The sequence below is a fragment of the Cryptotermes secundus genome, unplaced genomic scaffold, assembly GCF_002891405.2.
Source record: "Cryptotermes secundus unplaced genomic scaffold, Csec_1.0 scaffold114, whole genome shotgun sequence".
In the NCBI taxonomy this organism is placed as follows: Eukaryota; Metazoa; Arthropoda; class Insecta; order Blattodea; family Kalotermitidae; genus Cryptotermes; species Cryptotermes secundus.
Genome location: NW_019729208.1, coordinates 642,321 through 655,031, shown reverse-complemented (window position 1 = coordinate 655,031; position 12,711 = coordinate 642,321). Strand labels below are relative to the sequence as shown.

The following is a 12,711-nucleotide window of genomic DNA, read 5'->3' as shown; positions in this document are numbered from 1 at the left end:
TGATATTTGGAGGGTGTAATCCAGTTAGACTGTTATAGTTCCTGTGTTAAAATCCGTTGCCAGGAAAAGGATAGTGTAGGCTGTAGTAGACTAAGGACACTAGCGTGTGTAACAGTGAACTGTAAAAGTTATCCGTGTAACAGACCGTAAAGGCCCATAGTGCTGTGAGACGTCGAGGATCCTACATTTTCTCGACAACCTGCTCACAGATGGCGGTAAAGTTGTCAGCCGGCCGGCAACTCTTTACTCCCAGGAAGATTCCTGGTACTCATTTCTATTAGAGGCTCAGTAGACCCCAGGGTCATAGTGCAGCTAGAAGGATTAGGTCAATTGAAAAAATCCACCTCATCGGGACTCGAACCCGCGACCTTCGGCTTGTAGCATAGTGCCTCAACAGTGGACTGTAAAGTGGGGCAATAACGATAGTGTTATTGTTGTTTGTAGCACGACCTGTAAGTGGGCAATAAATCCAATAATCAAAAACCCCGTCTACAGTCACACACATACACGTATATTTTGGTTATATAATTATGTAGATACATGGTGTAACTATGGGCATCGTCGCAAAATACTATCCAAACAAGTAATCACTAGCAAAACTGAAGACAGAAGGGAAGATTCCTCTTGTTCTGAAGTGGTGCGTGATGTTGATCGAAGGGAAGATTCCCCATGTTCTGAAGTGGTGGGTGATGTTGATCGAAGGGAAGATTCCCCATGTTCTGAAGTGGTGGGTGATGTTGATCGAAGGGAAGATTTCTCATGTTCTGAAGTGGTGGGTGACGTTGATCGAAGGGAAGATTCCTCATGTTCTGAAGTGGTGGGTGATGTTGATCATGATTAATGTCAGTCGACCATTTGTGGTACAATGTTATATCCAAGGACTATCGGATATTACGTATTCACTAAATAATAGTACGAAACGTATAATTACTGAAGCGGAACAGAGATAACAACTTGGAAATCAGCTCATTTGAGTGTGAAGCAGACAGGTACATTAGCAACTCAAACGTCCAGAATTGTAAGCAGTAACCCGAACCACAGGGGACATGTGGTAGCATAGTTGGTTGAGGCACTATGCTATAAGCCGAAAGGTCGCGGATTCGAGTCCCGATGAGGTCAATGGATTTCTTTTTGAATTTACCTAATCCTTGCAGCCGCACTATAATCCTAGGGTTGACTCAGCCTCGAACAGAAATGAGTACCAGGAATTTTCCTGGGTGTAAAGGGCGGCCGGCGCGTAAGGCTGACAACCTTACCGTCATCTCTGAGCAGACTGTCTGGAAAATGTGGGAGTCTCGACGTCTCAAACCCTATGGGCCATGTGAAGTTTTAACTAGATAAGATTCGTTACCGAGCAACGACAAGCAAGCAGACGTTGAAGATTTACTTTTATGTGTTATAGTTATAGTAATTTCTACAGTGTTATAATTATTTTTATTTACAACTTGTGAGTGCCCAGTAAATCTACTCGTTAATCAAAACCCCGTCTACAGTCACTGATACACGTGACAATATCGTCGCGATTATGTGTGACTATCGACAAGGTCTTAGATTGGATATTGGATTTATTGACCACTTACAGGTCGTAATTACAAATAACTATAACATTACCGCTATTTTCACACTTTACAGTTCACTAGAGTACACAATCTAGTGTTCTCAGTCTGTTACTAGACGTTTCCGGGTAACGGCTTCAACAATGGCTGTTCCTCTGTCTACGGGCTTAATTCTTCTCTTCACAGACTCCAGTACATAACTATCAACTGATCTTGTCCTTCGCTTATAACACCTTGGTATGGACCACATAGAAAACACAGTTATTTTACTGTTGCATTCGTATGTGTTGCTGCGGGGATGTGTTTATCGAGCAGTTGCCCCGAAATGGCCCTGATATATGCGTCCATCTCGCGGTCGTTGCCTAACAAAGGCTCCTATACAATACAACATTTTTCTCCCCTCCACAGCATCCTGTCCGACTCTGATGCCCACCCAACCTCTTACACAGCCTGCGCCTGCGCCTGTTCCTGGAATAAGGCAAAATGAGCGTGTAGAAAGTCAAAAGTGCTTGGAGCTGTGCCTCCACTCCCTAAGGGTCTTCATGGCGTGGTGGTTAATTAATTAATTAATTAAGCATAGGGATAACTTTACATTTTCCTCTTCAATATATACGAACAACTTATTTAAATTTTTCTGTTTTAATTTTATTTTAAACATTTCATAATCAGTTTATTTTTTACGGTGAGGAGTTGTAGGCCCCACGCCCAACTACCAAGCTGGAGAACCACCCCTTGCTGGCTGTCCGTAACTGCTTATTCAATATATTCGAAGCTACTCTCCATATCTGGAAGCCGTCTCCTCCATCCGCAACCTGAGGGTGTGCCGTGCCGTGGTGACAAGTTGAAATTATAATTGAAATAGTTGAAATTATTGGGGATCATCAGTGTGGGTTTCGACGTAACAGACCGACCACTGATGAGATCTTTTGCATTCGTCAGATACTAGAGACACAAGTTGGAATAAAATGAGAGAGTACTCAGCTATTTCTAGACTTCAAGAAAGCCTACGATTCAATTAGGAGGGAAGTATTGTACAGTATTCTGATAGAGTTTGGGATACCCATGAAACTAGTTAGACTGATTAAAATATGTTTAAACGAAACGCATGTTAAAATCCGTGTAGGTGACCATTTGTCTGATAATTTCCTTACGAAGAATGTTCTAAAACAAGGAGATGCTTTATCGCCACTCCTTTTCAACTTTGCCTTAGAATATGCAATTAGGAAGGTCCAGGGAAACCAGGTGGGACTGAAATTAAACGGGACACATCAGCTGTTGGCCTGTACCGATGATGTGAAGCTACTGGGTGATACTGTAGATACCACAAAGAAAAACACACAAACTTTAATTGACGCAAGGAAGTAGGTTGGTCTAGAAGTAAACACAGAGAAAATTAAGTATATGTTACTGTCTCGTCACCAAAATGCAAGGTAAAATCATGATATAAAGATAGGAAACAGATGTTTTGAAAATGTGGCACAGTTCAGATATTTGGGAACAATGATAACAGATCGAAACCTGATTCAGGAGGTAATTAAGAGGCGGTTGGACTCAGGTAATGCTTGCTACCATTCAGTCCAGAACCTTTTGTCTTCTCGTATGTGTATTTCTGTATGGGTGTGAAACTTGGTCTCTGACATTAAGGGAGGAACATACACTGAGGGTGTTTGAGAACAGGGTGTTGGGGAGAATATTTGGACCGAAGAGAGATGAAGTGACAGGAGGTTGGAGAAAACTGCACAATGAGGAGCTTCATAACTTGTACTCTTCTCCAAGCATAATTAGGATGATAAAGTCAAAGAGAATGAGATGGGCAGGATATGTAGCACGAATGGAGAGATTAGGAATGCATATAGAATATTGGTGGGAAAGCCAGATGGAACTCTTTCCATCTTTCCAGGGAAGACCAAGGTGTGGATGGGTGGACAATATTAAAGTGGTTCTTAGAGAGACAGATTAAGACCTCTGAAATATTTCTTGGTTCAGTGAACAGGTTTCAAGCCTCTAGTGCAGTAGCACAGCGAGTGTCTCTGTCGGATTAGGGAACAAACTCAGTCCCGGAACTCGAGCAATACTGGGTCTAATAATAACTGGACTAGAGCGTGAATAATCTGAAATAATTGATATCGGAACTAGTTTTGATTGTTAATTAGTTACGGTAATGAAGTAATACTTGAATCAAATAAGCCAACTAGCTTGGCATAATTGTGTTTCATTCTTGAAATCGTCCGTACAAATAATGCAATAGAATCCTACAGCAAGTTGAACTGAAAATATGTTTCCGTCGGATCACTGGCTGTCTTGATTATAGTTTTACGTGGTTTTTCCTCAGTCCCTCCAGCCAAATTCCGAGATAGTACCTTATGCCAGACCGATTCCTTTAAAATAATTTCCAATTTATTATTCGTCTGGCATCGTTTGCCCTAAGGGTTGTACGGCCGGAGTTGGATTCCCGGCAGGAGCGAGATTATTCTCTTCTCCACAGAGTCCAGACCGACTGGGGCCAATCCAGCCTCCTATTTAATAAGCACCGGTGGTAAAGAGGCCGGATCGTGAAGCTGGCCACTGACCTCTATCTAGTGCCGATGTCAAGAATGGTTGAGCTGTACTTACACTCCCAGTATATCTTCATGACTTACTTACTTACTTACATAATTACTTAATCCGTTCCTCTTATACCTTTACAGTGACGAGGTTTTTTTTTCAGTTTGATCAATTTTCACAGACGGTAGGGCTCCTTGGACGTCACATAGCCTCTACCTAAACACAGAACGACACAAACACAGAACAAACGTTTACACACACCAAACATCCATGCCTTGTGTGGAATTCGAACCCAAGATCCCGGCTTCCGGGCTAGCGAAGACAATACATACCTCAGACCGCTCGGCTACCGTCACGGGCAGCTTCATGACTTTTTTTTAATTCGCTTACTGGGGGGGTGGAGTCCAACTGGGTCTACTCGGCACGGCGGCCACTGATTGTAGCCTGCCCAGGGTGATTATGATGATGGAGAATTTGATGGAATGAAGATTGGCAAGGGAAACCGAAGTACTTGGAGAAAACCCGCCCCAGCGCCACTATGTCCACTACAAATCCCACTTGACCAAACCCGAGATCGAACCCGGGCCGCCGCGGTGGGAAGCCAGCTACTATCCGCTTGAGCTATGGCGCGGTCATAGCTTCATGACTTGCTGTTTAAGTAATTAAGCACAGGGACAATTTTACGTTACCTTATCATGTCATTTGACCGTATGATCTCAATAATGAAAAACAGTGTAGAAACGTCGTTAAGCAATCCAGGGGGGGAAAGTCTGTTTATTCTGAGAACCGTGAAGGACAGATAAATAGTCTGTGGGTTAAATGTGGTGCTTTTTAATGTCAAAAATTGGTACGTATAATAACCACTATTATTTAAATGGTTGACGAAGTATAGTAACGCTTCGCAGCACACTACAGCGGTACGCTCGGTTGAGTTTATGCTCGTGTAATGTCCTCATTTTACACACACAATGTGGGGAAAGAACCACATAGAGGAGGACCGAGGAAGCGTCACTGAACTGCAGAACCAACAGAATATAAACTGAAAGTATGAACCACGTCAGTTAGGCGACCTGAGGTTGAAGCTGACCGCAGAGACAACTTTGAGGGACAGTGTTGTTGTTATACAAGGGGTAAATTGTAGGTCAAGCATAACATCAGGCCTTCGCAAATTCGCTAGGCTTTTTTATACATATCGGACCAGATAAAACGAAAATTCGATCGTGCATTGCTTTCACGTGCGTAACGTGTGAAGCAAATACGAATGAAGATAAATAACAGAGAATACGAGAGGGAGTCAATAAATAGATCATAAGTAAACGTAAAAGAGCTGTAATGGACGTAATAGGTTTTCTGTGTGTATGACTAGGTAAAAAATTCGCTTAGTGAGGGGTGGAGTCCAACTGGGTCCACTCGCCACGGCGGCCACTGATTGGCCTATTGTACATGCCCCTGGTGATTATGATGATGGAGAATTTGGTGGAATGAAGATTGGTAAGGGAAACCGAAGTACTCGGAGAAAACCCGCCCTAGCGCTACTTTGTCCACCATAGATCCCACTTGACAAGACCCGGGTTTGAACGCGAGCCGCCGCGGTGGGAAGACAGGGAATAACCGCTTGAGCTATGGCGCGGCCTTATCACTAGATAGCAGCACAGTCCACATTAATGAGAGTGTATAGGCAGCAGACGCGCATGCGCATTTTGAGAAGTTGTTTTCAGTAGTCAAAATGACGACCGTGCTTGAAGATTGTTTCTCATGCTTGCTTCCTCCAGACAAATGTTGGTGGGAAACTACCTCCATTAGGTCACGACCCCTTTATTCGAAATCCTTCCAATTCCTCATTCATCCATCATATTATCATTCGACGCTACTGACAGTATCATAATAACTCACAAAAATGGTTACGTGAAAGTTCACTTTAACCCTTTAAAGACTGAATTTCTTCTATATTATATATACAATGTCAGTTCGTACCTCACAGGGAACATATTACGTCTCCGCTACAAAGACCAACCGGTTAAAGCTCTTTAGGGGAACAGTTGCGGTTTAAAGAAATATATGAAACATAAATACACTTTGTGTGCAGAATGTATTGTGACATGAGGCTGAAAACCGGAATAGTTTAAGAAATAGATGCGGTCATTGCTAGGCAGCGGCACGGTAAACATATTCCCGCAGCAACGAATAAACACGCAACAATACAGTATTTTTTTGAAGCGACGTTTTCTATGAAGTGCGTGCCGAGGTTGTCTAATGAGGAAAATTGGACAAGCCAGTGAGTCGACAATATTGGCTCAGAAGCCAGGAGTTGCAAGCCAGCCGTCAACCATTGAGGACATGAACACGGAAGCAGAAGCTCCATAGTTAGCAGCCGTAACCTAGCGACACATAATGGGGATTATAACAGATTGAGACATAGAGTGTGTTGTAGCGATTAGGGTGTAGATTAGCGATACAGTTACTAGTTGTAAATGTTTAATTAATCCAATTACCAACCCAAACCGCGCGTCTAGTCACTAATACGTGACAGTATGTAAGAACAGGTGGTATATATATAGTAATCACTCTACTCTAAAGAGTGAACCTTTAAATACATTTGTATACGCGAGCACTGGGCTGATCTGGGAGGTGGGTCTGTGCACTTCCATTTCGTGGTCCCCTCTCTACAGCGAAACTTCCTCTACTCCTTCCTCTCTTTTCCACGGAGACGAATAAATATAGACACGGAAAAGATTTCTTTTGTTTGCAAAGTTGTGAGGAGGGCAAAGGAGCACATCGAATGTCGTTTGAAATTTCCGGACACTGACTGTAAAGCAGAGGCTGCAGAAAGAGAGGTAAAGCAAACGGAGACGAAAAGAACACGAATCGACCAGTAAATCCAACCGCAGAGAAAGTTTCGATTTCGCATCATTCAGAAAAGTTAAATTATTACACACAAGTTCGACAGAATGAAGTTGGTTCCCGGTATTTTCTTTTCCTTTGCAGCCACGTTATGTACGTAGTCTGTTTTCCTCCTATGAGCTATGTATCTATATAGCGTACTGCCAGGAGGGAATCTTATATGTAAAGAGTGTTCGTAATTCTCCTCCCATGCTCTTGTAAAAGTTTTGTGATAAGCGAAACAAGAACTTTGTAAACTCAAGAGAACACAGAAAAAAATTAGTCTTTGAAAATATAACCACAAGGAAATGAGATGAAGTCTAGACAACATCAATATTTAATTTTTTTTGTTATATGGTAATGCTTTTATTAGCTACATTGTATAGTGTCGAATAGATGAATGATAAATTATAAAGTGTAGCGGCCTCGCGATATGCTGATCCCCCTCCTAGGAATCCTACTGAATTTGATCGCTATTGTCCAGATCAAGTGTACGTGCATCTATGCATCCACTCCTCCATAGTTTTTCAGTCCGCAGTGCTTAATCAATTAAACACAGGAACAGGTTTACCTTAAAATATTTGTCTATAACAACGAAACCCGTGTGTGTTAATATTGTCACGTGTAAAAGTGACAGTGGGAGCCGGGATAGAGCACTTGGTGTAGCGACTGACTACGGACTGGACGACCGAGGAGTCGAAATTCGAGTCCCGGTAGGGTCTCTTCTCCAAGATATCCATACCGGCTCTGGGGTCCACCCAACCTCCTATTCAGTGGGCACAGGGGGCTCTTTCTCCTGGAGTAAAGAGGCCTGAGCGTGAAGCTGACCACTCACCTTAAACTAGTGCCGAGGTCAAGAAAATGTGAATCTACACATTCACTCCCTCATACGCTTTCACGGCGTGGTGCTTAATTAGTTAAGCACAGGGACAACTTTTGTAAGAGTGGCAGTATCGACGGGGTCTGGATTGGTGCCTCTATTTATTGACCACTTATGCACTCACAACTCGTGACTACACTTTACGGATCACTGATACACACACACTAGTGTCCTCAGTCTATTACAGTCTACACTATCCGTTTCCTAGCAATGTTCCTTATTTAAACACAGGAACTATAACAGTCTCACTGAATTACACACTCCACATAAAGTCTTCTCTTCACAACCGGATTTTCAACTGAGTACTGTTGTGACTGTTACTGACTTTTTTCTTCAGAGTCCCGTACAGAACTGACTTGGTTGCCTTAATTTTCTTCCTTATAACTCCTCGGCACGAACAAATGGGAAATCTCCTTTCCAACAATATTTCGATTGTTTCATGCGTATTACTTTCCGCAGAAACGTGTTTACCGAGCCGTTGCCTAGAAACGGCTCTGGTATATCTACGTATTTCGCTGTCGCTACATAACAAAGGCTCTACGTGCTACAATATTTAGAACTCTATGCTTAGCCGATCTGCAGAAGTGGGTGGAAACTGTAGTGGCGCTAGGAGTGTGTCAGATGCAAATGACTAACTTTCGCAACCCCTGTGACTTGTCAATATGACAGTGACTCGTTCCTCAGCAGTAAACATTACATAATCGAATCTGACTGATGAGGGGAAACGGAGACTGTGCGCATAACAGGGTGCGCAGCTGGAAGTTGAAATATGGATTTATTTTCCTACCGTAAATACGTCAGCTTCCACATTTTTCTTCGCAACAATATTTCAAGAAAAAATATGGTTATAATAGGCACTCTGTAACATTTCGTAATACGCCTGTATTCTATGATGAGATTACGAATCCCGCTCTAGACCCCCTCCCCCGCGAACCAGGTTACCACCCATTGTCGGCCGGCCACGACTGCTTACTGAATATACAGCAACTACCCTAAATATATGAAGGCTGTCCGTTCAATGTTTTTTTTTTCCTTGGCACTACAGCCCCAGTGGGCCTAGGCCTACCTCCATGAACTCCGTTCACTTCGGTTTTTCTAGATCTTACACATACGGTAGGACTCCTTGGGCGAGTGATCAGCTCGTCGGAAGGCCTCTACCTGTAGACAAACACAGAAAAACGCACACAAACATCCATGCCCTGGGTGGGATTCGAACCCACGATCCCGGCTTCCGAGCGAGCAAAGACAGTGCATGCCTTAGACCCCTCGGCTACCGTGACCGGCCCGTTCTCTTTTAGCATCATATATTACACATAATATGAACTCAGTTTCTATGTTTAATTGCTGGAAATGCGGGATATTGAAGTATATCTCCATGTATTCTTTTTCTAGGCACTAAGTGGCAGTGGTGGGCCGCTCCATAGCTCAAGCGGTTAGTCGCTGGCTTCCCACCGCGGCGGCCCGGGTTCGATCCCGGGTCTGGTCAAGTGGGATTTGTGGTGGACAAAGTGGCGCTGGGGCAGGTTTTCTCCGAGTACTTCGGTTCTCCTGCCAATCTTCATTCCACTAATTGCTCCACAATCACCCTCACCTATCATCTGGGGCTGGTACAATAGGCCAGACTTAGTCCCACCCCACTAGCAATAAAATAAAGCGGCAGTGGTCAGTTTCACGCCAGACGGCTTTATCATAAGGAAAGTTAATAATCATTTGTAGTATTTTGTATTTTGTTTCTCGGATGCTTTCACATTTATCATTCTCTGCTGACGTCAGTAGAAATTATGGACAGTAATATTCTAATCCTTTATTCGGGAAGTGCTCTGTTCGAATCTCTGTCTTGTCCCCAGCTATCTTGACCCAAATTCTTCATGGTTTACCTCAGAACTTCGAAAGCAAATACCGGAACAGTACCTCGCTTATAGAGTTCTATCTTCTGAGATATAACTTCTTGTAATGTGGTGAAGGTCAACCGAAGTCTCGGAGGAATGTATCTTAAAATATTTCTTGTTGTATGCTTCTGGCTTATATCTTACTTTGCTTATTCTTCGTGCCTGAAGATAGAGTCAGCATTTTTCTCCGAAACGTCTGTAGACTTTCAACGGACTGGACGATGCTATATTCCTGAAGATAGGAGTAGAGCTCTTTATAACGATCGGTGTGAGAACTCCAAACTCCTACAATATCTGAAGTAGGCCACGACAGCTGCCTTCCAAATCCTCCCAAATTCACCCTTCCATTCAGCCTCACATCTATACGAATGAACACGAGCATGTATACATCTTACTTTAGTCAGTTTCAGAAGAAAGGGAAATATATTGGGTCCTGTTATGCATATTGTCACATATATTAGCAGTACGTGACTATTAGACGGAGTTTGGATTGGTTGATTGGGTTTATTGTACTTATACATTCAACTCGTAACTTCAAGCAAGTCTAACACTATTGCTGAGTTTCACACTACAAATCACTAGGACACGCTAAGTCTTCTCAATCTTCACTAGTCTTATCCCGGCAACGGATTTTAATACAGGAACTATAAGAGTCTCACTGAATCATATATTATAAATATCACTGCACTACGGTACATAGGAAGTCGTTTCCTAACAATCCCTTTTTTGTTTCTTGCATATTCATTGTCGCGGGAATGTGTTTACCGAGTCGTTGCCTAAAAATGAACGTCTACTCTGGCTCCACTGTACAGGCTGTCAGGCGTCATGTCACAATATAATCGTAGCACTTTTTGTGAGTCGCTTGTAGTTTTCATAATTTATTACCTTTTTTTCTAATAACATAATGGTCTTCTACTTTGTATAAAGTTTTAAGGACTTTCTCACCTTGTACTTGGTTTGAAGAAAAAGTTTACTCAAACTTTATAAACTTGTGTTACTGATCATTTAAGAAAAGTCTGTTGAAGATCTGACGCGTTCTTGCTACTGGTGTCTCGTTATCTTTCCACGTTTGGTTTTTCAATATTCAGAATATTCAATTATGAACTTTCGTAATGAAATTCAACGTAGAGATGAAGGAAGAACACCGCGTCTTGGTCAGTGCTTCCCAGACTTCAGCGCGGCGAGGAATGCGCATTACTGCTTTGCTGCTGGTTGTCATGACAACGCTCCAGGGTTGCTGGATGTTTAGGGAGGCGGGGTCCAGCGTCACTAGCGATCCCAGCAGAGGTTCAGTGAGCTGACAGACACGCTCTTTCGCACAACACCTCTCGGGCGATCGTCAAGGATCTTGGGCGGCTTCAAACTTCGTAAAACCCTCGAGAACACAAGAACTCGACCGGAAACTAACTTCTGCAGCTTCTCGCAGTCAGCATTTCGAGATTTCTTTATCTTCAAGTTAAAACCGTTAAGACCCTTCTAATATACTTTGACAAATATTCGTAAACTAGAAATTAAACCTCAAAACAAAATTATTGTATATCGTAGTATAACCGTTGCTTGTATGATCATTTTTACTTGCATGTACAGAAGTAATTTAGTAAATACATGAACATAAAATTGTAATTTAATTAAGCAGGCGGATTAGGTACTTTGAAACCTCATTAAATAAGTATATTTAGAATTATAGCTGTTTAATCTGATATTAGTGTTTAACAGGTTTTCGTTTCAATTGAGACAATTCATAAAAAGGAACCGTTGTGCTTGAAACGTGTGATCTGAGGTGTAAACATTCTTGTTTCAATACATCAACTGTTGTAGTCTGTGAGATATTTCAGAGCAGAATAATGTCACGGGAATAGAACTGTGTGGCGTGACTTTATTTTAATTATATTTGTCGAGAAGTTTCCAGACGCATAGTGACAGCATTTCTTCAGTAACAATAGGGGGTACAATGTGTTGTGTGCAAGCGGAGCGAGTGTTTCCGGCCTCCGACAGTGAGGACGGTGACGAGCTGAGTAGGACTCCGCGGTTATCAAGACCTCCTCGTGGGCATTCGTCGAGGTCGTGTCCGCCACCGCGTGATCTGCCCATTGAATCACAATGGGCAGCAGGTCTGGGCGGTGGCATGGGCTTAGATCACTTCCATACTCACTACCACCATCATCATCTTCATCATCATCTGCATCATCAGCGAGCAACATCATCAAGGTGTCATCATCTGATCCCTGCTCGTAGATCGTTTTCCTCGTCTCTCGTCGCTGATCTCAGAGCAGCAGGGCCGGGACCGACGCTGGAAGGATGCGAGCTTCTGGTAATTATGCTGCCCATGTCGTAGATCTCTGCCGATTTCACTGAAATCGCTTATCTGATGGTGTTATTCTAAGATTATATCATTACTGTTTTTTTTTTTCTTTGTTTCGTCAAAGTCAAAGTCACTTTACGACTGGCGATTTACCACCAATAAGTTCGTCTTGGCGTCAAGCCCCTTAAAATCCACGAACACAGATTTTCTTCAACTAAACCCTTGCGGTAGTAATCCTTATATATATATATGTGTGTGTGTGTGTGTGTGTGCAACAATAGAAGGGGTTTGGATTTGTGACTCGATTTGTTCACCACTTACATATCATAACTACAAATAACTATAACACTGTCGCTGATTTCTACACTTTACAATTCACCACACGCTAAGGCTTCTTCAGCCTACTACTAGACGTCTTCTGGTAACGGTTTCTAACTGTAATGCCGTGGTGCAGGGGGGGCGTGGAGGTAACCCTCCCGCTGCCGCCACTGTTATGCCCTAGCGGCGCAGGGGGGCGTGGAGTCAGCCTCCTCTGCTACCACCGTAACACTGCAAGTAGGGGGGCGTGGAGTTATCCCTCCTCGCTTCCACTGGTTATGCTGTAAGGCGTTAACGCAACCATCCTAGCTTACCCTTAGCTAGGATTCTCCTATATCGGAG

General features: G+C 43.0%; 1 protein-coding gene across 3 annotated transcripts in view; it reads left to right on the top strand.

Annotated features, from left to right (window-relative positions):
• The window catches only part of LOC111865358, a 525,090-nt gene that overhangs the window by 184,454 nt on the left and 327,925 nt on the right, over positions 1-12,711 (top strand). Inside the window, exon 1 of one of the 3 annotated variants that reach the window (XM_033751789.1) lies at positions 11,524-12,060. The exons of the other annotated variants lie outside the window; for them this stretch is intronic. Within the exon in view, the coding sequence (XP_033607680.1) occupies positions 11,701-12,060 (360 nt within the window). The 5' untranslated portion in view covers positions 11,524-11,700. Of the gene's footprint in view, positions 1-11,523; positions 12,061-12,711 lie in introns of those variants that run through there. 3 annotated transcript variants of the gene reach the window in all.